At 39.8% G+C, this 27,669-nt stretch overlaps 1 protein-coding gene across 16 annotated transcripts in view; it reads left to right on the plus strand.

The window, feature by feature from the left end:
• PARD3B (par-3 family cell polarity regulator beta) overlaps nt 1-27,669 on the plus strand; it is a 394,367-nt gene that overhangs the window by 296,429 nt on the left and 70,269 nt on the right. For all 16 annotated transcript variants that reach the window (XM_085585197.1, XM_085585191.1, XM_085585194.1 and 13 more), the window contains 2 exons: nt 1,470-1,580; nt 16,855-17,151. In XM_085585197.1, the coding sequence (XP_085441323.1) occupies nt 1,470-1,580; nt 16,855-17,151 (408 nt within the window). The remainder of the gene's footprint in view (nt 1-1,469; nt 1,581-16,854; nt 17,152-27,669) is intronic.

Here is a 27,669-nt window from a genome sequence, read left to right on the forward strand (position 1 = left end):
ATGCAAGACACCAGCTATCTCTATGGCGACATATTAAAAAAAAAAAAAACATGGAGTCTCTCTGCTCCCCAGCACAGTGCATGACAGAGGCACTATAAAGCATCTCATGTTACTACCTATAGTATTTGCCCTTTTTATTAGTACCACATGCTATGTGTCTGTCTCTCACATCCATCATTCCCTTTCTAACCAAGTTCTTAATGTCTGGAAAACTTGCTGCAGTGTTCCCAGTAACTTCATTTGACTACACGCTCAGAATTATTAATTAAATTCACAAAAAAATTGGATCATTATCTTATGGGCCCAACTAATTGCAAAATTTCTGCTTTTGTCTGTGGAGAAACATAAAGTGAATGATTTACAGCTTAAGTATAGTCACAGTAGTTCAGCCGTTCCACTTGAGGCAGTTTGGGCTGACATGAAAAATAAGAAGGGTATAAGAAAGATCATGGAGGCAATGCTGCAGACTTTCACAGAAGAGTTTGCAGTTTTGAGTCAGAGCAATTAGATTGCAATGTACTACATTTAATCAAGAAGTAATTACTTTTCTTTACATTGTTGTCATGCATGTAAGGACACATTAATTTTGCAGGGGGAGACACAGGTTGATCATTTACTTGTGGAACCGAGAATTTTAAATTCCTGCAGAGGATGGAAGCTTTTTAAACTTTTTGTTTGGTCCATAATTCATGAGCGTATTTGACCCCGGTGTTCTGTCTAACTCCACCAGAAATTAAACATAACTCCCCAGTTCAGCCACCTTTTTATAGGCTGGGTAAAGCAGACTTGTTATGCATATTTGTACAGTGTATAAAACAACAGTGCAAGCCCCAAACCCACTGGGGCCTCTGGAGGACTTTCACAGCATAAATATTACATGATAGTAATATTACTAGGCAGAAAGAAAACCCCAGAAGTTTATAAAAGTGCTCTTATGAACTGTCTAGGTTTGAGCTCTTGGAACAAAGCAAGATTTTATTCTTTCTGATTGCATCCTCATTTAAACAAAGAACAAATCCTAAAATTAGGGCATCATGAATGAGAGACAGGAGTTACTGGTAAGAGCAAAACAGTGGCCCTAGCTGGGGGCTGACACCACAGCCAGTGCAGATGACTTTCAGAGAGCTGTCGTGTGGCAAGAGGAGCCTTCAGCCACTTTAAAATGTGCCATGTTAATATTTCAGCTCTGCAATGCACTGCACTTCAGGTTTGATGGGGTTTTTCAACTAATTTTCAAGCAATAACTTTCAAAAGTACAGGGTCCAAATCAATTTGTAACCAGTCCTTCCTCTTGCATACGGCCCAGGTAAATACTGATAAAATATCTTGCAATGTGGGAAATTTATGAGTCACCAAGGTATAAACTCAGTGTTTTGATTGCCTAAAATTTCTGTGGTTTATGATAGATAAGTACTGTTTTTCCTTCTGTAATTATTTCCTCATGACTCCTTCTTTGATATCTTTAACAGATTTGGAAAGAAGAAAGAAGATAAAAGTGGGAAGGCAGATCAGAAGGGGACTCCAAAGCAAGGCGTGCTTAAAGAGGAGGAGCTGGAGAAAATGAAAGATGAGCGTGAAAGGTGAGTAAATGGCAGCAGCATCTTTGTTCATCAAGGGAAAAACTTCAGAGGAAGGGGTTTCCTGAGGGAGCAGCCAGCCAGCCTTCCCAGACAATGCCCACTGCAGTCAGGTCCAGCAAAGCCAGAGCACTGGGATAGTCCTGGCCGAGTCAGAGCTGCTGTGTGACAGGAGCTTGTTCTCCTGCAGTTCCCGTGAGCTTCACTGTCACATTCAAATCCCAGCTTCTGCTTTAACTGATGAAGATCAGTTCCTTCAAAACCTGTTTCACCTCTGCCCATTCCCAAGGCCGATTGACTTAGTAATTTTCTTCTTTGCTTCTCTACAGCAAGAATCTCCTCCCTCCACCCCTCCTCTCAAAAGTTTTTGCCATTGTTTTCCAGCACTTCAGACTTCTTTGGCTTCAGCTGTGCCATCAGACAGTAGTTTTTGTACTTTGGTATGTTCTTTTCTGCACAGTGTGTGCTGGTAAGCCACATGTTGCAAAAATACGTATGCAACAAATGTTGAATATGCTGAGGAAACACCTGGAAGAAAGCAGGTTCAGATGGTTAAAATCAGTCTGCAGAGGCAGGAGCCTGCCAGCAGTGGGTTGGCAAGAGGGGCAAGGCAAGAAGCTGGGCGAGTGTTTAGAGTTGCTGTATTTCTGAGGTAAGATCTGGGAGTCTGTCCTGTTCATAAAATACACTTTTCTGTGCCCAGTCTTAGTGAATTCCTTATCTTTACAGATTATGAGATTTTACCATTATCTGCTTTTCTCCATGTCTACTCTTCAGAAACCAGAAACAGTTTGTCAGTGTCAACAATGTTCAGAAAACTCCACTTTCCCTTTCCCCAACTCATCCAGAAGTTCCTTGTGTCCTGAAAAAGGTCTTTGTTTCCCTCTGATGGCTGCTATCAGAAAAGTTAAAGGGCCCATAGTTTCTGACTTTCAAGAAGTGTCTGCAGATGCTGTAAAACTTTACAAGTTTTAGTAATACATTTTGTCAGGGCAAGAAGAAAATTTTTCAGAGGTTTCTCTCCTTCACTGGAGCGTCCTGCTCCTAGGAGAGGGAATGGAAGCAGATGTGGTTCCTTTTGTGCAGTGTTTCCACACAGCTCAACCTTTGTGGTACTGGCTGGTGCCCAGGGAGAAGACACCCTGCTTTCATTTGAGTCATGCAGTGCATGGTCAGCCCTATAAATGGTAACTAATGGGTTTGATTGGGGAAAAAGTCAATCCAAACCCTTGAAGTCTGCTGCTAATTTTTACTATTTTAAAAGCTGGCAAGGTATCTAGTTACTACAGCACTGCTACTGGATATGCTTAGCCAGTGCTTAAGTATTTAGTTCATCTAAGTTAAGTAGTGTCAGGAGAAACTTTGTACCATTTGTTTTAAAATTTCTGTGCCGTGTCCTTGATTTTGCCAGATTGATGAGTGCCTTTATATTAAACTGCTGACTCCCAATTTGGATACTGGCAATTTGAGAGGTATGTGTCCTTCATTTTAAAGAAGCCAGTGTCTTTTATTAGGATCCTGGCAAGCTAAAAAGCATGTATCCCATCTGTTAAAGGGCCAGTGTCATTTACTAAAATGTTGGCAGGCTGGAAGGAATGAACCCTTCTGTCTAGAGGTCTAACGTTCCAATTGGACGTGAGATAATTGTTCTTAATATTTCCTTAGTGTTGTGTGCTTTTTTTTTAATTACAGTCACTGATTGACAGTAACTTGGTACGGCTGCATTAGAAACTGGCAGCTCAATGTCTTCATCATCCTGGTTTCTCTAGTAATGATTTCAGTTTTGACCTGGAAGAGTTTGTGACTGAAATGGAGAACAGCAGGTGTGTTGAGAAGTGGATGAACCAAGATGATATTTTTAACTCACTTATTTGATTCTTCTTCTTTAAAGCACAAGAATAGGAATACCACACTTTTGTATCAGGTAGTATATCTTAGATCTCTGGGGGATTGAAATTAAAAATTTTTAAAAAAATCCCAGAAGAATAGTGATGAAATTTCCCTATGTTATCCTCAAAGGAATGCAACAGGTGCTGTAAAAACAAGCAATTTGCTTCAACTTTCTAAATGAAGTAAGAACATGGCTGTGTGTTTGCCCACATAAGACTACCTACAGGCTTACTGTTGAACCCTTCTTGAGCTGGTCATAAAATAGATGAGGCTCTATTTTTGTTAGAGGAAAATTATATAAAGAAGCTACTTCTCCTATATGGGTAAAAACTGTTTGGGAAATTGATTAAAATCACTAAGGAAACATTACCTGACTTGAATGCAGATCAGTCCTTTTGCTTACTTGTTGACTGTTCACCTAATGATGATGCTCAGTAAGACAGTAAAGACAAGTTTTATAGCTCTGTCCCAAGATTTAGTAATTCTGTAATGTAATTCAAGTCCAAGATTTTAATGCACATGTTGGCAAAGAAAACCTTGTGGCACATTCACGCCATAGATCATCTGCTCCTATGACTTCACTAGCTGCAATCCTGCATACTTGGTCTTGTATTTATAAAACTGAAGCTTAGTAGAACACATTCATTTTTTCACATGTTCCTGCTGAGTGAAATGAGTGTATGTTAAAACTACGGGGGATGTAATAGTAGAAAATACTAGAGAAATACAACAAGTTTTGTCCCCTGATACCTGTGATCAAATCCTATATTTAGCAGCTTGAACAAGCTAAAATTGCTTTTCTAACATTTAGCCTTTCTACAATAACTTAAATGCACGTCGAATTTTACTTTTCCAAGATTAGCTGTCTAACTAATTACTGTTCAGATCCTCAATTCAATTATTACAATCCTAAAGTCGGATTTTTTGCTTAAACAGTTTTCTTAAATGCTGACTGCATACCATACTAAAAGATACTATGATTGTTCATCTGACTGTTTTCTTTTTTTCAAAGGCCATGTTATCCATTTTGGACACTAGTGGAAGAAGTTAGAGTAGTTGATTTTTGGGCTGGGTGTGACAGGATTAATGATCAAGTGCTTTTCAGCATCTTAGCAGCTGTGGAACTCGCCTGGTTTTGGATATTGGTTTTGCATGCAATATATGCTTGGCAGCTCTCCAAAAAGCAGAATACTGTTCCAAGATCTCAGCTGAGAAATATTTTTTCGTAGGAAGTGCAAATTCAGTTTACAGGACTGGGCTGTCTCTCATAATTTTGCAGTTTTTTGATTGGTATTGGATAGGCACAACAATATTTCACAAAATCCCAGGGATAGGTTTCTGTAAAGACTGCAGCCTTCTTATAGAAATTTTGACAAGCTTTAGACATGCAAAAATGTCAGATGTGTTCAGTGCCCAGTTATGGGCTGTGCAGTACAAGCTCAGTGACTCTGGTTCTGATGGGAAACATCAGCTCTTACGTAGGTGTGCTGCATGAGTGTCAGCCCATCATGCCTGGAACAGGTTGGATTTCCTGCTTGCACAGAGAAGGAATTGAACAGTGCATGTGCAACAAGTCTGGCACATCCAGAATGTGTTAGAGCTAGTGGGCGTATGCAGACAGAGTATTCAGTGCTCACTCTGTAATGCAGATGATTCCCAAAAGGATAGGATTTGCTTGCACTTCGGTCCTCAGCATAAATTTCCCTGGCAACTCTTTTTATGGGCTGCCAAATTTCGGATTTGAACCTCAGAAAGTGAAAATTAATTTACTATTTTGCTAGCCTAGTAATTTCTATTTCCATTCCACATTGTCCCAGTCTCAGTTTTCAGTACAACTCTGTGCTGCAGTAGCTGCAGTTCTCTGAAGCAGTTCCACATCCTGCACTGAAATGCTGATATAATTATTTTTTTTTACTGGTTGTATTCCCTAGCAATCCCCACCAAGATCAAGGTCTCATTGTGTTCATTGCTGTTAGGGAAGCTTGGGCCTGACCTCAAGCACTTGCAGTTGAGGTGGAAGAGAGAAAATCTGACAGGAAAAAAAAATGTCCTCTGGGTGGGAATGTGACATGCAGGCAGTGCAACTGCTTGTCCAGGCTCCTAAGAAGTCCTTGTCAAGCTAAGAATTGATTCCAGACCTCAGCCCCAGGCTTCCTTTATTTTCAAAGCCAATACTTTATACTACTTTATTTTCAAAGCTAATACTATTATGCGACTACTACTTCTGCAAGCTTCAAGTAGTGAACAGGAACTTTGAATGTTAGGCATTCATTCTTTAGTAATAGCCTTGTCTGTGTCCAATTGAATATGAATTTGACTCCTTTAAATTATTTTCTTCTTGTCCCTTTACCTCCTTTAGTTTTCATTGTGCCAAGTTGATGCAATGTGAGTGAATTTTGAGTGGAAAAAGACAGGAGCCTCATGATAGTTCAGGAATATTGACTTAACTGGGGGTACAGTTCTTTGAGGTGGGTTTGTCCTTCCTGACACAAGTCACATGCTTCACTGGACTGAGGCCTTATTTTTAATAAACTCATTGTTTTGTTCATGCTTCAAAGAGTTTGGCTGTAATCAGGCATGTGCTCCAAAGGTCGAGAATCTGCCCATAAAAGGAAGAAGCAAATGCTATATCTGAGGGTTATTTTGATCAAGCTGACTCAAATCTGTATTTTTAGCGTGTTCAGTGTAAATTACTCAGAATTTATCATTTTAACGATAGGATGTTTGTTATGTTATTAAATACTGGGAGAGGCCTTGTCTTTTCTTCCCCTCAAAAAAGATTTCATCTCTTCCTCCATTTCTTTCCCACTCATTTTGGGCTATTTTCATTTTCTAACATTTGAAAGTCATTGTAAAATGAACTGGATAAATACATTAGATGCATGAGTTTTACACATCATAATTTGTTTGCCTTTTAAATGCAAATAAAGTGACTTTCAATTGAAAGAAAAATATTTTTTCCTGTTTCTTTTTTTTTTTTTTACTGCAATTTTCCTACTGAGACCTAAATCTCTCTTCCAACAGAATTGAACACTTACTTGACATTAGAATAAAATTTACAAAATGAAGCGCCTTGTTCAAAATGGGAGGATTTTTTAAAGTAGCATGGGAGTTAGTTAATGAGAAGGCACTCCATGTGAAAAATAATCCTCTGCACACTTTTGTGGGAGTAGTTTTGTTAAAATAGTCTTGGTATTGTAGTCCTCATTGGAGTTAATTGAGGAAATTTTTTTAATAGTATTGAGGTTTGAGTAGAGTGTTAAAGAAGCAGAAAGAATAACTGGCCTCTGCTTTTTCAATGTATGAACTGAATGCTTAAGTTATACTGTATCTCAAATTGGGGTAAAACTAAATGGTTTCAGTTCTTATATTAAAGACTGACTTTACTTTTCAGAAACCTTCCAGCAACTGAAGAACATTTCTCTCTTGTCTTATCAGCCCTGATGCTTCTTGCCTGTTCCCATAGTTAAAAAATCAATACATGTGTTTTTGATATTTGGCAAACAGAGGTTTAATTTTGCAGCTGCAAGATCCCTGTATGAAGGGATGCATCTTACAGAAATAAAAACATTTAGAGTCCACTTAGAGAGGAGAGAGTACTTGGAAGTGAAACTTCATTCCCTTTCTGTCAGCATTTGGTTTATTATATTTAATTACAAGCTGTATGTTACTGGAAACCAAAATGAAAATGAGAATAGATGGCAGTATGGTAGAAAAGCCAAATTGCTTTGAATCAAAAGCTGAAATTCAGACTGTTGCAAAAATCAAAGTGTGATTTTTATAAATCACAAACGTGCATCTTTGTGCACATTCATACACATGCATGTTGTTGGCGACCCCATGTAGCTTTTGTTCCTGTGCATTCTACCTGGCAAGTCTAAAAGCATTATTATGGCCATTTAAAGTTCATATTGATCTCTGATAAAATGTTCATAATTGCTATTCTCACCATTAAGCTCTGTGCTAAACCACATGTTTTTGGGACACCTGAGCTTGTGCATCATTATTTATTAAGGGTTAATACAACATGGTAGATCTGTTCATTGAGTATTCCTGACTTTACAGCACAGCTAGGTCCTGTGGCTTAGACAAAATAAAGTGTTGGATGTGATCCCAGTTTTAATACTCCCAATTTATTATAACCATTGAACCCTGATCAGATCACGGATTGGATTGGATCCCAGTTTTTTAAATGTCCCAATTTATTGCTGGCTTGCAACCCTGATAAGAATACATATTTGATTAAGGCTTCAGTTTTCAAAAATTCCAGTTAATTACTTTTAGATCCTTATTAGATCACAGCCGTATAGTATGGTATGTTGAAGTTATGAAAAAATTACTGGATGCTGTTGCACAGGTCAAGGTCATAGTTTCATTTTGTGCTGACAGTGTGAAGTTATCAGATTTCTGTTTATTACTGTGGCAGCACTTGCACTGGACAGGAGGACAGATTAATCCCAACCCATTGATTCTGAATGATTCTCATTTTAGATCTGCTGTTGCTCTGCATACCAGAACATCTAATAAAAGCCTACCATGGAACACTGGGAGATTGATGTTTGGGTATGAGTAGGTGAGGTAGATGGGTCTCACCTACCTTCCACAGGTTTTGTTGTAACATTTAGAACCAGATAGCAATTTCTGAGCTGCTTCATGTAGCTTTTTTACTGCTGGAGGACATTTTAAAGACAGCATTATGTCTACAGTTGGTCCCAGATTGTTCCAGGTTAAGAACATTTAGAACTGATGATAACAGAGTGGCACATGGAATTGGCCTTTTTCTTTAACTATCACAGTGCGATTCCAGGCATTGCACACTGATGGAAATAGCACTTCTAGATGTCATAGCTGAACTCTCAAAATGTAAGCATGGAATTCTCATCCAAGCCATTTAGCATCCTTGTTTTTCATGTCATTGAGGCACTGGTGTGATCTGGAGACCCGTTTGCATAAGGTGTGTCACCTGTCCACCTAAGAGGTCAGAGCTGCTCAGGGGCAATGGCTTAAATGGGCCAATGCATGGGTCTCTGCTGTATATATCAGAGTTTTATTACTTCGTGGTTGTTTTGGTTCTGTAAACCTGAAATGCTGCTAGAAACTTAGAGGCCAAACCAATGAAGTGAAACCAGCCCAGGTACTAGCCAGCCAGGCTAAAAGAGTGCTTTCTAGGAGACGGACAATCCTGGCCTAGGGATTTCTTTGATGCAGTACTGAATGTAGGTAGCTCTTGCCCACTCCAGAATCAATAAGGGCATAAGAATTACTTGGAAGCAGCATTTCATTCCTTGTCCTTCCATTTGTGATTTATGAAAATCTATCATAAATCGTTGACATGCACTTTGAAGCAGTGCCACAGCACAGAATTCCTGTTCTCAGACTCCCTTAGCTACTACAGCATAAAAATGAGAATGCAACTCATGGGGATAGACAGGCAGGAAATCTGTTTGCATGTGTAAATCTCCATAGTAATCTTAAACCAAAATACCTGAAAGTCTTAAAGCTTTGACTGCTCAGGCAAAGCTGAGTTTTGCTTTCAAATCAAGGAATGTTAATTAGAAGCAACCTGTGAATCCCTGACTAACAGATGAAGACTGTTTGTGTTCTGTACTGAGAAATTCTGTTCAATAGGTTCTAGGTTCAATGTCATGTGTAGAATAAAGAAATGTGCATGGAGTATGAAGCTAGGCTTGTTCCTTCCACTACTAGGATTTCATTCAAATGAAGGCATAATGTTGATGCAGTTGCAGAGATGGTTGTGTGAACTCATGAGGGGTCACTAAGAGGTGGAGCTGCAAGGACCTATTCAGGAGATGTTCCACTACCCCCTTTCCTGACTGAGGTGGCCCCGGGGACCCAGTAGGTGCCAGTTTTCATGGGTCTATCCTGAGTTGTGTTACTGCATGTGATTGTGAATGTTGGGTTTTCATGAGGTGTCAGATCAATGTTGTGCCTTCCCATGGTCATTACAATGTCTCTGGTATTTTTCTTAAGACAGTGTTACCAATCCTCAGTGGTTTTGATTGATACCTGCTACAGCAATTGCTAGAGCCAAGTAAGTCACTGGCAGTGATTCAGTTCATAGGTGGATTTCTCTGTCTCCCCATAGCTTGTCTGCAGGTGTACTGTGGTTCCTTTATACTTGTTCTCTATTTATCAGATGAACTCCCCTGAAACACTTCGTTTGATGTGCCTGCTGGAGAGGCTGGAGGGATGATTATGTTAGTTTGACTGCAATTGGTATTGTGTGCATTCCTGACATTAAGATCCCAATGTCTAAAGTGTATGCAAAATAAGTCTTCTTTTCCAAGAGTATTCTTATTTTAATTCTCTTTTCATGACTGTTTGTTCCAGAATGAGTTAATGTTTACAAAAGGGACTCAAGTATGATATGCATAGCACCTTACATGTCTTTTGAACACCAAAGTGCAAATGACAGCAAACTGAGAGTTCCTTTAAATCAGCAGGTGGGAGCTCTTAAAGGTTCAGAACATCTCAGGTGAAAGATGTCAAAGTAATTTTGACAAATCTGGAATATTTCCACTCTCTAATCACCATTGTCACAAAACAAGGAACATCCTGTTGACAGGAGACTGAGAAACCTGATCTGTGCAGTCAGCCTTGTTTTCAGCAAGAGATTGAAGAGGATGATCTTCAGAGGGTTCCTTACAATCAAAATTTTACTGATATTGTCACTTCAGGATGATAACTCCAGGGTAGCTGTGAGTAAAGAAAATTATATCATGCAATAAACTATAGACTATAAAATACTTGGCTTTTCTGGTAGTTGGCTTTCTGTAATCTGCTGCATTTCATACCCAATGTACAGCTAATGTGGACAGGCAGAAAAACCTTTCTCTGATTTAACAGCAAGGGTAAAAATCATGTTCTTGTTGAAGTTCATAGGACAGAAGAAAACACACTGACCTCATTAGAGCCAGGATTTTCTTTAGAGGGCAGGATCTTGTGTAAGCTGGTAACGACTCCTTGTCACCTCTGAAATAAATGGAAGAACATTAAGACCTCAGTCTTGTCTATCCAAAGCTCCCATTCCTCATTTTGTGGTAGGAAAGGGCTATGCTTCAGCTTCTCATAATCTTACATTTTAAAGTCAGCATAGCTCTATCTCCTTCTTAGGTTTTTCTGTCCTCCCTTTCTTTAGTTTCAACCCTCCAAAGGCAGCTTCTTTGGTCAGTTCAGTATTTTACAGGCATGGGGTAGTTTTCTGGAGCAGGCAACATTTTATGGATTGGTGGGTTTTTGTCATTGGGGCATTTAATGGTGCTATAAGAGCTGTATCTTGTTACCCTGAGTTAGTCTCTAACTCCCGTGAATTTGTGGCTTGCCTTTCTTTCTTTCTGAGACTGTTTCTATTCTTGTTTGCAATTACAGATACTAATTATGGGGGAGATGTTCAAATCCAGCACAATAGAATGAGCTGGAATGAAGAAAGACTTGCTAGCTTTTAGTGAGGATGTTTCTGACAAATATGGCTCCAGTAGAATACCCTGAGAGATAATACTAAATTAGATATTGTTGGATTCTTCATGAGTCTGTATCAGATGTCCCCAGTTTGCTAGCAAGAGGTGGGGTTTTTTTAATTTTATTTTATTTTTAAGCTATGGGACTTGCCTGCCTCTAGAGTTTTGTTAGGTGATGTTGTTTGAAAAAATACAAATGAGTGTTCTCCTGATAAAAGAGGCAGGTTTGAATAGGATTATTAATGTCATTGTAGGCCATGTCTGTCTGTAAAATGATTATGAAATTTAAAAAAACTAAAAGCACTGTACTGAAATTATCTCCTGTGACACTCAACTGAAATATTCCCAGCAGTGATTATGACTTATGAATGTCTAAAAGAACTATGTATTCATTTCACTATTATGTAAATGAATGAAAAAACAATATTTTAGTTACCAAAATATATTTTGCTAGCAGCTAAAAAGGAATTAAAACATTAAACCCACTGGAAATCTAAGTGACCTCCTGCAGAAATAGGCTGTTTGCCTCTAGACAACCCGTTACTCAATATATGTATGAATTAGGTAAATGAGACACAAAAGCAGATAGTAAATCAGATGTAAATTGAGTAATCATTAGAGTATGTAGATCTCTGAGAGAGTCACATGAGTGGACAAAAAAGCAATAAAGTAATTTTTATTCTGCTGTTCTAAAGGAACAACTGAGTAGAATGCTTAGCATCTCAATAATCTCAAAAGCCTTTAAGGATTAGGTCCTCTTAAATTTAGGTATTCTTTAAAGTGGTGGTATGCACACTTGATTCACTACTTGTATTCTGCTCTTCTTATTGCAAATGGAATAGAAATTATCCTAAAGGCCTATGGCCCCGCTTCTGTTACATGTTTTGTTTCTACTTTTTATTCATTCTTTTCCCCCAGGAACATCTTTCGTTGACTTCTCCAGCATCTTGCTCATTCGTGTACCTGTTCACTCTTCCACAGTGTGTTACTTTTACACCACCATATAATAAATTTTGCTGTATTCATCTGAAGTGGAAACAAAGTCCCTTTGTTTATACATTATTTTGGTTAGCAAATACTTTTTGTGTCTTGGGTTTGACTACTTAGATATGCACCTTGAGGCTCACAGCGTGTCATTCTTCGTGCTCTGCTCCATACTAAGTATATGGTCAGTGCATGGTAAATTACAAAAAAAAAAAAAAATTACATTGCTCTTACTCTTTCACTGGAAAGTTAGAAGAAACAAGATTTTCTCAGAACTCATGGGGGAGTTCAAACATCTCCAAAGATGTGGTGCTTTTTGTTGTGGGCTTCTTTTGGTTGGTTATCCCTGCATTGAGCCGTTGTGATGTGAAATGCAGCCTTGCAGGTCTCCGAGTAAGAAAGCCCGTGGTCTCTCCTGGGCCAAGCTTGCCACATGCAGGTTTTTCACTCTGGTCAGACCCAGTAGCTGTCAGTGCCACTGAGCAGCTTCTCGTGTCTCCTGTTGGGCAGCAGGCACGTTGTCTCCAGCCTGGGAGGACATGAGTGGCCAAGTGTCGAGTTGATGCAGTGACCCTCATTAGCCTCTGCCTCAGTGTGCAAAGCTCATTTTGAGCTGGGGCTGCTGCTGGGCCCCCAGGAGTGAAGGTTGTGCTGCAGCTGGTGTCTTGCTCTTTATTTCCCATTGAAGGCCATCTTTGGGCTCCACAGCTTTTAATGACCCTGGCCTTCTCTGAGCTACTGAATTAGTAGCATTAACTCCTGTATTTTCATTTTCACATAGTCTTAGAAGCTTCAGCATTTTCTTGTTGCCCACTCATAACCCACCCACCCATCCAGCTTCCAATTGCTGGGCCAAAAGATGAGAAATGTCTCTTACAGCTTTTCCTAGCCCTCACATTCCACATCCAAAAGCCTTTCTGGGTCTTCTCCAAAAGTCACTTCTGCTCGTCTCTTCTGCAGTTTTCTTGAGGTAGTTCACATCCCTTTCTGCAGCTGCTTCACTCTGTGTATTCTGCAGTCTTTTAATCCGGCTTTTGCCTGTCAGTGTCTCTGTCACCGATGTCAGGCTAAAGCATTTTACATTGTGTTTGTCACAGGCGGTGAATACGTATGTGGTCATTGACAGTAGCTGAGCAGAAACACAATAACTTGTTAAGCCACAGTAACTCAATCGTGTGTCTGAGCTGCAGCTGGAAGGAGCTTTTGGGCTGTTAACCCTCTCCTGGCTGCTGCGCTCTAGGTGTGTGCATCTTTTCATGTGTTACTAGATGAGAACTGACCGTGTATGATTTGTGCAGGTATGTCAGATGGGAAGGGTATTTGAAGGATAAATGAGAGTGTTCCTTGATTTATGGCTTTGGGGGTGTGCTACTGAAACAGTACGTGAGGTGTACGGAAGTGTTTTCAAAAGACTGCGTCCCACTTCTGGAAGTACAGTATGTATATGGATTCTGTCTTCATTTGACTTCTACAAATGCAACATGTTTTCAGAAAGCTGTCTGGAGTTTTGTTACGGTTATATATATTTTTATCAAACTATGTGTTTTCTGAAATTATTTCACAGAATCACAGAGTAAACTAGGTTGAAAAAGACCTTTGAGATCAAGTCCAACCTATTTGTTGTAGGGAAAGTCTAGAGTAGGATACATGTTTGGATGCTATTGAGAAAAAGATGGGTCACAAAAAAAAAAAAAAAAAGGGATTTCCTGATACGGCACTTCTGTTGCCTGTCCTGGCTGCTTGTGTGCCAAGGCTCTGTTTTTACAGAAACACAGCTAAGGGGAGTTGGTGCAGTTGTGCAGTGGTTTAAATGAAGAGCACAGTGTTCAGGTGGTCAAAGAGAGCAAGCAGAATTAATGAGATACTCAAAAGGAAATATGTTAATTTCCCTTTATTCTGTACAAATTTTTCTTTTCCCTTTCCCTCATCAGGAACTTTGTAGAAACTTTAGTGCCTCATTAAATTGTTGAGATGGTGATCTGTACCTCACCTCAGCTCTTGTTTCCCTGCCAGCATCTTAGTGCTGAGGGGCATTTTATCTTTCTGCACAAATTTACACCAGTTGTTTAACCACACTCATCCAGTGCTGCAGGTTGGGGTTTGTTTTGTAGTAACTGTTCAATGAGCTGTTCACAGTTACAGTTGTGTTCATTTAAAAGTATTTTGGCTTTTTAGGTTGGTTGGTTGGTTTTAGGCGGGGAGTTGGGATGGGGAATAAAGATTTTGCTGTTTCTGACAGGGAGAATTTCAAAGGCAGGTGAAGAACTGGTGAATGACTAGAGTGGGTTACAGAGAAGTGGTCTGCTTAGTAGAGTTGGCAGAGCATTAAAGAAGTTATGGAAGGAACAGCACTGTTTTTTTTTTTTTTCCTTAGTAAAGGATTCCTGGGCACCTACTGGTACGTGTTATGGATAAGATTGCTTTAAAACTGTGTGAAAAAATGATGCCGAAATGCAGTGTGGAAATTTAAAACTTCACAAAAATGTGAGAAATTTCAAAGGTGAAAAACATGTGAGAAGGCATAAAAGGGCAGGTAAATAGAAATAAAGAAAAAACAGCCATCTGACAGTTTGTTTCCCTATATTTGAAGATTTGGATTGAAATGAAAAAGAAATCACTGAGCAAATTTTATAGATTTGTGTGGAAGAGTGAGAAGAAAACAAGAAATATTAATGCAATTGTAATAGATATATTGAAAGGATGAAACATTGATCATAAAGAATTTCACATAGCTGGGTATTGACTGGTCCATATAATATAGAATGGAAATAATTTTTTTTTAGAAGATTTGACTTATAATACTGGCAGCAATTGAAGATTGTGCTCAGAAAGAGAAGCTGAAGAAGCTAGGCTTATTCACAGGAACAAAAGAAAATTGTGGTGACCTAATTCCAGCTTTTGTTGTGCAGAATATACCAGTATTGATAGCAGGACAAATTACTCTTTCTATCAGACATGAAAGCAAGATTAGCGTGATGCTGCTGGCTGCACTACTCTTGCTTTCAAAGCGGTCTCAAATACCTAGGGGACCAGTGATGTACTGGTCCAAAGAACATGAAGGCTCATCATTTTCTGAGAAATGGTGTGACTCATCTCGGGTCTGTGCCATGCCTTCTGCACTGACATGTGATATAACCATTCCTTGAAATGTACTTTCTGCCTGTGTACTGTGTGTGTATGTACCCATGTGTGCCATAGGACTTGTATCTCATTCTGTATATTCCTGCACTGAATTCTCTGTTTAGGGGTATTTGGTCACTAATTGAGGGTGAAGCACTCACTCCACAGTTTCCCGGGTTAAACGAACTGAGTGACCTCAGCTGCACTCCCAAGTCTTGCCCTGGAGGCCTTTCATCATCTTGGTTTCCCTCCTCTGGACATACAATAACACTTTGATATCCTTTTTATGTTGAGGCACCCAAAGCACATGCTACCCAAGGTGGGGCACACAGGATTTGAGTACCAGAGAGGAGAAAGCTCATCTGCTTCACTGAGGGAAGGCAGAATGAATAGGGGGCACAGTTAATGGAAAGCATTAGTGGTGCACATTGATATACTCAAGTACATGTGTAGAAAGGCGTGTTGTTCTCATTATCATTATTTGTGAACCTTTTTATCTACAAATTATTTCCAAAGTATTAGTTTTGATGATAAAAATCTAATGAAACAAAATAAGAAGTGTGAATCCCATTCTGCACATAGTAGTTCCTGTCTGTCAGATGGAAGCTGCCAGTGTGCTCATTGTTTTTCTAGGGGGCCTTTTTCTCCATGCTTTTTGAAGACTTTCTCCAGAACACCTTCATTTTTCAATATGCAGGGTTCTGAGGCCATTAAGCCTTACTTGGATAACCAAGTCTGCCAGACCCTTTTCATTTTCATCCTGTGGTACAAATGATACTGTTCTTTCTACACTGCTATTGTGCTTCCAGTTACAGTCAAAAGCAAATGTTGACTTCTGTCAGGCATTGCATCTCTGTGTCTTTCTTCTGTTCCTGTTTCTTCTTCCATGCTCCTCTATTTTCTGTAAATCCTGTTTATTACATACCATGGTCAGCATTCTGCCAGATCCATCTCACTGCACTTAATTACACTCTGTTAAGGAGTAGCTGAGCAGTTAACAGAAGAGCTCACAGTCATGCTGTACATTTTTTCTCCATCAGGAAGGTTGAATCATTGAATATCATCTTAGCCTGAAATTTACCTGAATATGTTTTACTATTCCAAAGAGATTACACAATGGCCCTGATTAGCGGCAGTATTTTGTAATACCACTTAAGGCTTTATCACAGTGGAATACTGCCAGTGGCAGTCTTTAATTCACTTATATGTACCAATTCATTTCTGTCAAATTTCTATTAATTCTTTGCTGTTTTACTTTGTTCCTATTCCCTGTATAATAAGGTGTGATTTTCACATTTATTTAGCCAAAATAAACATTTTTAAAAATTAAATCTTCGGCAGATTAATTGTGGTCCTTTTATTTGAGGTAAATGTGCCATCTCTCCATTTACGTCACCTTTAATCCACTTTTCACAAGTTAATGTATTTAGGAGAATCTTGGTGGGTCAAGTAACCGGGGGTCAGTAACAATTTTACTAATTTAGATAAAAAGTTTCAGGATTTGGTTTGGTATATGCAACTGCAATGTGGAAGGTAGGTGTAGAATTAAACCTGTATGTGTTCATATGTGTGAAAAGCCACACTATATTCAGCATTAATTTTTTTTCATCGGAGTGGTGACCGAGCTTGGTTACAAAGGTGATTGCCAGAGATAAAGAACAAAATAGCTGCATGCACCACTGTGTTTTATCTGGCACCAGTTTCACAGTGTACTAAAAGCTCTAGATGGTTGTGTTCAGGGTTGGTGCTTCAAATCTGTTGAAGCAGATCCCACTGTATATTTGTTCTTTGCTTTTCATTGTTAGGATTGGTGCAAAGCATCAGGAGTTGCGGCAAAAGCAGCTGAGAGGCCTGAGTGATTATTCTGCTGGTCCTGGAGGACCTGACATTGATGATGATGAGGTGGATCCCAACTATGCCAGAGTGAACCACTTCCGAGAGGCTTATCCCCCAGGAAGCATCTACAGACCCTCGTCACCAGCAGTAGGAGAAACCTTTGTGTATCTGCGGGATTCTTCCTCAGCACCGATGGAGAGGGAGCACTTGGAAGGACTGTATGCAAAAATAAACAAGCAGCACTACCCACAGACTTCTGGTGACAGGTAATATTGCCACCTGGCATTGCAAAATATGATAGGTTGGTGGGGAGGGAGCCTGGGCCTGGGCAGGGGGTCAGCCATGGGATTGTTCTGATGGCCCAAACCCCTGAATTTACTGACCAGAAAGCCATGAATTTCCTCTTACCAGAAGCAAGATTTGCTGCAGCAGTAACCCCAGATCATCTGAGCAAGACAGCAGTCAAACAGAAATCATTAAGGAAAAGTCCATATTTCACAAACAGAATGAACAAACTGACTGCAGTCCAATTCCTGCACTGCTGAAAGAGTGTTTTCCCTTTTTCAACTGGGAAAAGTTCTTACCCTGCAGCAAAAATAATCTCAGCCTTCAGATCCCTTTCAATCCCGTAGATCATCAAGTGTCTATTAGTAACAGGTTTTGTGTGATAGCATGATATATTGTATATGTTTATGGTTTAGATTTTCCCAGCTGTGTGATATTACACACTTTCAATTAGTTTGGGGAGAGGACTGAGAATCATGGCATTTTTATGCAGACTGTGAAGTGTGGCTTCACAAGACTGATTGCTTTTCACAGCCTTTCCAATAACTAAGTGGGAAGGAAAGAACAATTTTTAATCCTTACTGTCAAGCTTCCAGCATTAAAGAAAACTGGTCAAGTTTTTTCCTGGGTTAAAGGGGAAACAAAAATTCCTTTGAGTTGATTAAGTACCCACCATTATGATGATTTTTTAAATAGTTGCTTCTGGAATTTGGGGCTAAAAGAATAGTATATCAATGTTGGCTTTTTCAAACCAAAGTACAAGTGTGTGGGCAAGTCTGTGTGAAAGGGAGAGCTGACAGGACAGACATGGGGGACTTTAGGAGCTGTGCATTTGAGTTCTTTGCTTTCATGTTACAATCTGTAGTGTCTCCCCATAGCCTCAATCCATGCCATGTAATATCACACTCGTTAATTTTGGAGAAATATGTCAGTGCAGCTATAGGAGTGTTTCCAGTTTGTGGCATCATAGTACTTTAAAAATGTATACTGAGTCATGATTATAAATACTTATAATAAAAAACTTCTGACATAAATCTAAATTCATAGCAGGGAATGGGCCAAGTATCTCTCTCTTTCTCACCTAAGTACAGTATGGTAAAATTCTTTCCAGACACAATGACAGGGCTTTTTTTTTTCTTCCATAGCATTAACTCCTCCTCTACTGCATAAAAAAAGAGGTAGTGATCCCAGCTTTTTACCAGCTAGTGGATTTCACTTTACTAGAAAAGTCTTGAGACAATTGTAACTGAAGTCAAACAAAAGTTGCATGCAGTAAAGGGATCAGAAACTGAGTTTGTGCTAACTCAATAAACCAAGATCTGAGAATTCCCAGTGGAAGGTGTCTAAATTCAGGTGTGTGTATCCTCCAAATATGAATACATACATATGTAACTCAGCTGGACTAAGACATTGTTATAAAAGTTGCTTTGTAATTTCAGTTTTAACAGGATTTTATAGCTTTATGTTTTAAATATAATCATCAGTTTTGAAATGAGACCTATAGATTGTCTTTCCATGCAGAAAAAAGAAATGCTCAAGTCTTTAATTCTGCTTTCTTCTAGTGTATTGATTGTATTGTGGTTTTGATTGCACTGAATGAACTTTTGACTTGCTGTGGGGACAAAATTGGAAGTCCCAACCAAGTTTGGATTTGGTATTGGGATCCTGGATTTCAATGTGGATTTAGCTGTAATTGCATGATAACATGATAACTCAGTTGGAAAAACTAAAACAAAAACATCAAGTGGGCAGGAAAAGTTATCTCAGAGCTGAGCCCATGATTAGAAGTCACGCTGAGAGGCTGTTCCATCTGTACTGAAAGACCAACAGTCCACAACTTTGCTTTATTGAATTTCTCAGGCTTGTAAGCAGATTAGGAAAAAAATAGGAAATGTGAGATTCTTATTAGGCTGCCTTTGTTCTTTTTTTAATCTTTCTTTTCTTTGTCTGAGAGACAAAATGGTGTTGTTATTCACCAGCAGAAATGTGCCAAACATGAATAATTCTATGTGAATTTATGCAGTGGGTCGTGAGGTCTCAGCCAACAGTTGTTGAATAAAGTGTCAACTTCAGGCAAGGAAATCTTTCTGTGCTGGAGGGAGAGTATTGAAAGGAGAAAGAGATATGGAAATAAAAATCCCTGGATAATGCGTTAATTAAGAAAACAGTCTGCTTCCAAGGGTCAAGTATGAAAACTACCTTGTCTGCCTCAAAATGATGGGAAAGGGTTACAATGGATGCTTATAAGACAAGCCACAGTTATTTTGTGTTTGTGGGGCTGAACATTTATCAACACATTGGTCACATAAACACTTATGCTTTGCTCCTGCTAGCACATGCATGCTTTCTCTCAAAGTCTTGCTATTAATTTTACTTCAGATGGATGGGTTTTTTCTCCCACATGTGACTTTCAAGTTGTAATATAGTGCGTGGAGACTTGATCAGTGACTAAAGTAAATGGGGTTAGGAATAGAAGGAGGATTTGAACATAGAGAGAATAGATTACTTCAGTTCAGTCTGAGAACTCCAGTTATGTATCATTATGATTGAGAATTAAAACTCATCATTTCAAACGAGAAGTTAATTTTTATGTTATTTTTGCAGAATAATGTATTAGGATAATTAATGCCTTTTAGAAATGGGAGGCCATTTGTGAAGTATGAAACTCAGTGGACAGAAAAGAGCTATTCACATTTTGCATGTGCTTTCCCTTTTCTCATCACCAAAATCCTTCACATATTCCTGGATCATTCTTAGCTGTAGATTCAGTTTAATCTGAGAATGTCCCTCAGCGTGCAGGAAAGCAGGAGGCTGCACATGTATGGGCTCTGTTGCTGTAATCATGATGAAGTATGCTTGCTGCCTCCAACACTGCTCCTCAGAGCACACACAGATCTGCTTCACACCGCTGTTTGTGCACTAACATCCCATTTACCTCTACTTGCATCTGGCATCTCAGGGGCTTTTTGCTTTGGGTTTTGGGGGGCTTTGCTTTGTGTCTTATTTACAACTGTTGTGTAATGTTCTTCTGCACTGCTTCACAATTGTTGATTTTCATTCCAACGATGACTATATTCAGTGAAATAGAAGTAATTTTTTGTGTATATTTTGCTGAAAGCTTTGGAATTCTTAACTAAGAGAGGTGCTATATAAATGTAAATTGTCCTTATTAATGAATATGGTGAAAGCATTAGCATGATCAGTGTATTCTGTGAATGTTAAGTTAGAGTGGAAAAAAATTTACTGGCAAAATCTCATTTCTTTGTAAATCAAGCGTTTTTCTGTTTATTTCTAATTAGCCACAATTTTCTGTAATGCAAATGGCATCCCTAAGGATGGTGCAGCCTGCACAGCCACCTTGTGCAGCTGGGGAACTCATGGGGTCTTTGCCTGAGACGCTGTGCGTTTCCAAGCCTGCGGTAGAGGCTGAGTGATCTGTGGCCCATATGTTCCTGAAATGGGTGGTAAGTCACATCTCCGAGTTTAGTCATCAAGGCTGTGCCATGACAGTGCTAAGCTGCACCGTGGCAGAGCCTAGGTGTCAGACCAAAGCCAAAAGAGCAGATGCACAACAGTATTATCACTTAAATGTCAGGCATGTCACACGGTGAAACCCTTTCTCACATTTCGAATAAACAATTTCGTCTTTTTCCTTCCCGTGAAGATGGTGCTGTCAAGTATATCCAAACACCCCAAGTACATCTCTGGAAAGGTTCTAGAGACTTTGCTCAACTTATTTTCTCAGCCCAGAACTATGAAACATTAAAGTCTGATGCCAAACTCATTGCCAAGTATAATTCTTCACTTATTTATGTGGCTTATCTTGGGGAATTTCAAAGTGCTGGTCTGACAAAAATGAATACAGTTTTCCTTTGTTTAGCAAGAATAGATTCAGAGCTGTATCTTGTTGCAGTTTAAAAAACATACCAATAAAAAACCAGCACTCTTTTATTACATAGGAGTAAAGTCCAAAGCCCCAAAGTTGGATCCAGCTTTTTTTTTTAATTTTGGAGATGTTGTTTTGGGGCCCACTGTGGAAGATCTTCATCATTTCTATAATGTTAATTAATTAATTCAAAAATATATCTTCCTCGTTTCAGGGTGAATGTTCCTTTATGGCAACTTGCAGTCTTTCAGAATTCTCAGTCTAGCAACATGCAAAGTTGAAAATGGGAAAATGAAACCCATACCTCTGTGTCCCTCACATCTCCCTCTCAGAGCTGGCCTGAGTCAAGAGAGAGAGAATGAGGAGAGAGATGCTGAGCAGTCTGCCTCTCCCTCTAAAGGATCAAAGGAAGAAATTGCTGTACATGTCCTGAGGAACCAAGTGCCAAATGTAAGCAATGTGTAACCCTGAGAGATATGTCTAAAAGGGTCCAGAGTTTTGAAATTTAGAAAAAAGAGCATTTCTTACTAAAAGACTAAATGCTTGTCTTTTGGGCAGGTATGGGCCACTCCCATCCTGCTCAATCCAAAGCCATAGGAATCCTGAGCTGCACAGAAAAGGATTTGTTGAAAAAGAGTGAGCTGAGGTTGCCCGGGTGTGGCAGTTGGCGACGTGTGTCTCATGTACCAGAAGCTGAAGTTTTCTTGTTCTGTTCACAGCACTGTGGGCATTTCTCATCATGCATCCATTTACAACCTTTCCCCAGTGACTAACATAAAAGCAATCCACTGCTCTAGGAATGGATGGTCCTTTACTTAGGAAAGATTATTCTTTGAGATGGATATCATGGAGGCAAGGTGGAAATTGAATGAGGCTCTGTAATATCTATGTGCCCTTTGCATTGCTGTGGAAAGAGAAGTATGGTCATGCATGCATTGGAATATTTTGTTTTACTAAGTGTGACAAGTACAAGCAAGGTATGTAGTTTCTCTTACCATAGAGCCTCTTCTGCTTGATGTCCTAAAATCATCTCTGCTTTTCCTTTGTCCTGTACTGCTCTACATCCCGATACTCTCCTCTGATTCCTCTGGAATTTATTCTTTCAGGGCCTTCTGAACCTTTGGCTGCCATCTGGTCACTGCTTCCCATAATGTTAAAACTGAAAACTTTGTGTGGACGACTTACTGGCTGATAAATTTCTGACAGCAGTTAAATTCAGAGTGGCACTGGCAGTACAGCAGAGGTTCTGTGGTTTCTGGGGGCTCTCAGAAGAGCTGTTGTGCTCCTGGGAGCAGGGTAGTCCAGAAAGCCCTTCGGCCACCAAAGGGCCAGTGTAGGCTGGGCCACTGGAGTTAGACTTGTATTGTGTATTTTGCTCCTAATACTACTGGCTGTTTTCTTCCTTGGAGAGGGTGCATGGATGCTGTATACTCACTGTGCCAGTTAGAGGAAATGTTGGGTAACTGCACTGCCTGAGGAGATGTGTTTAAACAAGCCTTGGGTTTATTTCCCACCTATATGGGGAAAAAAAAATTAAATCTCTGGGTAGCATTCAAGCAAAATTACTTAATGTTTAGAGTTCACTCTGCCTTTTCCCAGGAACTCCTCATCCAAATCTTCCAACTTTGGCACCCAAGCCCTATCATTCACTTCTCACGAAAACCCAGATTTCATGGAACTCAGGTGACCCTGAGCACTTTGGAGCGTGTCTAAGGAGAAGGAAGTTGTCAAACTGCTGCTGCTGCCATGTAATGTGTGTGCATGCTTGTTTGAGGCCATGCATTCTTCAGCAGAAATAAATTCTGTCAGGAATAGTCACAAATCTGCCTGCGTGCATCCTGCCTGCTAAGGCTTGCATTTGGATCACCTCACTTATTGACAGATGTGTAAAATTTTATATACTGCACTCCCACAACTCCCTTGTGAGTGTCCTGCTGCAGATGCTGGGGAGCCTGAGTTTTGGCAGCTGTGTTAAGCATTCAGGTTTGGGTTGGGGTTTTTCCCTCCAGCCCTGTCTTTTCTTATGTGATATATTATTCTATGGAATTATTTTCCGTTAATTCTGCATATTTACTGGTAATGTCCCATTCTTTCAGCCATTTGGATGCAAATGCAAAAGATAGGTCCCTGAAGGGGACTATCTGTAACAGGTCTGTTACTGGGAAGATGAGACCATAGCAGAGGATATAGTGAAATGCAGATGGTGTTGTCAGCCTCTTAAATGTACAAATAAAGACAAAGTGAGATCGTCCATGCAGCTGGAATGAAATCATATGGCCTTGCATGTGTTCCTGCCATAGTGTATTTCCTAGTGTGAGCAAGAGATGCTAAATTCTCTTTTATGCCTGATGTAATTTGACCAAAACCTCATACTTGCCTCTTTAACCAGCAGCAGAATGATGTGTATATTAACTTTTCTCTATACAATTTTTTTAACAAAACACCATTTGATTTTAAATGCTAATAAGGTGTGTGTGGTTAATTAAGAAGCCAGAATTGACTATAAGGTTGACTATAAGGCTCCAAGAAAGAGAGCAGAAGATCGTTGCACTTCTGCTTATAGATAGCTATTTCTGAACCAGCTGATAATGTGCAAAATTAAGATTTTGTAAGTGGCATTTTAAATGAATGGTTAATGGCTGACGATTAATTAAACCGAGTTGTTTAATAGAGAAGCTGTTGAAATCTTGTTTATAGGCCAGCCACTTCCATACTGAAAATGCAAGCCCTAATAGCATTTGGTATTTCCATTTAGTAGACAAGCAATGTATCTAGACATTTTCTTTGAGGAGAGAGGTCTGCCTTACTGGATACAGAGGATGGATGGATGGATGGATGGATGGATGGATGGATGGATGGATGGATGGATGGAGCATTGTGAACTGTTTTCTTCTTCCAAGTTAACAGCTGTCTGGTAGCAGTACATAGAGAGAAATGCATTTCCTCTGAGAATTTGGTAATCTTAAATAAAATTGTTAAGTCTTACTATAATTAAAGTGTAGGGGACATGGTTAAGTCTGATGTGGTTCTGTTTTCCCTTTATTTTTTCTACTCTCCAGTAGTCTGTTGTATTTCATACACTTCAGTGTTTTCAAAATACCCAGCTTTTCATTGCTCCAGGTTGTCTTCTGTCAGAATGAGTCTCTTTGGCCCCATCATTAGCCTTGCAGACTTGCTCTTACTATGGAAAAAAAAAGGAAGTATGTTTCAGTCAGGTTTATTCTGTACTGCAGTTCTGGTTAAATGATGAATGTGAGCCTAGTCCCATTTCCCTGATTGAAGAGAAACAAGCAGAAGGTCATTATGCTTCTCACAGTTGTGAGGCTTGTCCTTCCAGCAAGTCCTTTGCCAAGAAACTGTTTGTTTTTCTTTTGTTTTCCCTTTCTCTCAGCCCAGTTCCTAATCTTTTTATTAGTTATCTCCCATTTTCTCCCCCAGCTTCTTGACATACTCATTTTGCCATATGATCTCCTAGCTTCTGGATATGCAAGTAGTTCAGAGAAAAGCCCTGGTGACTTGGCCTTGTGCAAGCTTTGCTGTGTAGCCCTCTGTAAGATGAATCCAGGTGGATGACCTCAGGGACCTCTATCCACTCTATCCAAAGCCATGACTTTCAGAAAAATCCTCTCCTACATTTTTTCCCTAGCTCCTACTAGTTAAATGGGAAAAAGGGGGATTCTTTCTTTCATTGTAGAAATAATCTTGGTTTAGTAAAACTGAAGGTGAGGGTGTGGGTTTTGTTAATCTAGACTTTTAGGTCTGTGAATGAATGTGTCTGTTTTGGAGGTGGAAGAGTTTGACCAGGAGGAGCCAGTTCATGTGTATTAGCACCTGTATGCTCACACTCCAGGTGATGGGCATGAGCTCACAGCAAGCTCATTCTTGACTTTCCACTTCATTGAGATAAATTAGTGATCAAACTACTCTTAAAAGTAGTCAAAGTTCAGTGGAACACAAAGAATCATTTCCCCCAAGCCTGAAAGTATGAACAAAGGATTGCATTTGGAGGAGGAAGAAAAAAGGGTTATCACTGGACTGCTTCAAAATGCTGAGTACCTCCAGTTAAGAGAGTAGTGATACCCATTCAGTGAGGGTGGAGAAATCACTCTTATATGTGATAGGGAAAATGGACTCACTGGAGCCATCAGAATTTTTTTCAGTGTCTTCACTTTTGCTTGAGATTACGTAAAGTCAGTAAGACCTGTGCTGACAGGTTCCCCTGAGTTACAGTTAAAGCAATTTCCAGCCTTCCTCCTAATTAAGCAGCAAGAAGCATAACAGAGGCCTGAGAGTCTTCAAGAAGCATCTCACAATTTCTCATACATTCTCAAAATAAACTGGTTTTCCTAGATCCCCAGGAAAGCTGCTTACACTGGTGAGAAGGCTGCAGCACAGGGAGCCATGGGGTGCTCCTCAGACCCACCAGCATTGCCATGTTCTGCTGCCACCAGGAACAATGCAGGAGCTCTGGTATGGTTTTCCAGCATGGCTGCTCATGTCCAGGCAAAGTGCTCAGCACTGTGGGGTACTCATACAGCTTAACTGTGTAGCAAAAGCTTCATCATTGCCATCTCTATGTATCTGTTAGATGTAGGAAATTCTTACTCTGCACTGATTTTTCTGCAGTCACAGTTCACCTGGAGTTTACACCAGCAGATACCTAAGATTTCATTCCTAATTGTGGTATAATAAGATATAATAGGTCTAAGGGGGGCACAGATCTGGCTTCAGAATGAATCAGTGGGAATCTTCTCATGGAAATTTCAAGCGCCTAATTGCAGGATAAAACGACTGCTCCTAAAAAATATCCACAACCTTGTTCTCCATTTGTGTCAAGATGCCAGGGGCAAATAGTTACTCAAGCACTTAGTTGGCAGCATTGTTGACAGAAAGTATAGGCAAAAGCATGAACCAGATCTTTTGATATGCAGAAAACTGTAAAAACTGATGTTGTTAGAAAAACTAAAAATCACTCAATATCGTGCTAGCAGAAATATTGGGAAGAATGATGAGATGTGATGGAAATGGCTTAATAGGCAACAGGATGCTGAATAAAAAGACAATAATTGTGATTATTGTCTGACAGCTGTGCAGAGTGTGGAGTTGATGACAAACTCTAAAACGTGCTGTTTTTCAGTGCATGATCACAAATCCACTGGCACAGACAGTAATCCAAGGGGTCACAGTAAGCCAAGAAATAGCTTATTGTTTCATCAGCTCGAGTCTTCTGATGTAGTTAAGTTGGTATATACTCTGAACCCCTGTGACTGCCCTTGCATTCCCACAAGGGGACCTGGCACCATCTGGAGTCCACGTGTACTGTGGCTAAGGAGCTGTTTCTCTGGCAGGTCATGCAGCAGCAGGGCATTTGTTGACATTGATCAAGGTATCAGTATTGATCTTGGGATGGTCTAAGAGAATTGTGACTGCTTTGTGGAGACTCTCATAGAAAATGAAAGAAACAACTTGTCTTCAACTACATCATGGTCTGCACCTGAGAGGTCTTTCATTAGGACAGAGGGACATGAGAAAACTATGTTGTTTCAGATAGCCACACTGGTTATCTCTTTTTATCACTAACTTGTCCTTGATGTCTGGAGGCCATTTTTAGCAAGCAGTGAAGGGTTATTGAATGAAAGATTTTATACTCTTCAGTTGCCTGCAAAACAGGTAGCTGCCATCATTTTTCCTTTCCACTAAACTGAAGTGGAGAAAAACAAAGAAACAGCCCACAATAAAAAAAGATGCAAGAGGACTAAGTGTGAGATAGCTCTAGAAAGTGCTAAAATTGCAATAAATATAACGTGCTTGTAGAGCAATAAATGTTCTTTTAATTTATTTTTCTCCTTGTTTCTCTCCAGTTTTCTGCCTGTGTACCAGCAGGTCAGTGTGACAGTTTTGCAGTGTCACAGTCCTCTGCTGAGCATGCACTCTGGGAGGTTGTTAGCCCCCTCCCTCCAGTGACTTGGTAGCAGTAAGGAGGAACAAGAAAGTGACAACTAATGTTTCAAAATTTCAAACATCTTCAGTCTTTGACCCATATTTATGGTTTAATGCCTCCAATCACTTAATTTTAATCTTCAATAATTTTTTTCAGCATAATAGTGTCTTAAGGGCATTTCTTCTCAAACCAGTATTAGCTGGAACATGTCCTTCAGCCATGGAGTTTATCTGTTATAAACACTTCTGCCCTTCGGCTTAGATGCCTGCTTAGTCCTGTATGTGGTTATTACCTTGTAAATGGGACTAAACTGTAAATTATAATTATGGTATTTACATAAATGCATATAAAACAATTATTTTGAGACTGGCATGTAAGTTTAAGCGTGAAACATGTTTCTAATGCAAGTGTTGTACGTGGCCTGGCAATTGAAAAGCAAGCAGCAAGGCATCTTCAGAGGAATGGAAGCACAATAAAACATGATGAGTCTTGTGGAGAGGCATGGAGGGGGCAGCTGTTTTCTATGCCTGAGTCACCATAGTGCTCAATAACTGTCTGGCAGGATTGCTTTAACTGAGCACTTATGTGCTGGAAGTGAGCTGCAGACCAGGGGACCCGGGCGGCTTCTGCTCCGCTCTCGGGTCATGTCAGAGGAGGCCTCTTCTGGCTGCA

The sequence above is a fragment of the Lonchura striata genome, chromosome 7 (genome assembly GCF_050655825.1).
Source record: "Lonchura striata isolate lonStrDom1 chromosome 7, ASM5065582v1, whole genome shotgun sequence".
In the NCBI taxonomy this organism is placed as follows: domain Eukaryota; kingdom Metazoa; phylum Chordata; class Aves; order Passeriformes; family Estrildidae; genus Lonchura; species Lonchura striata.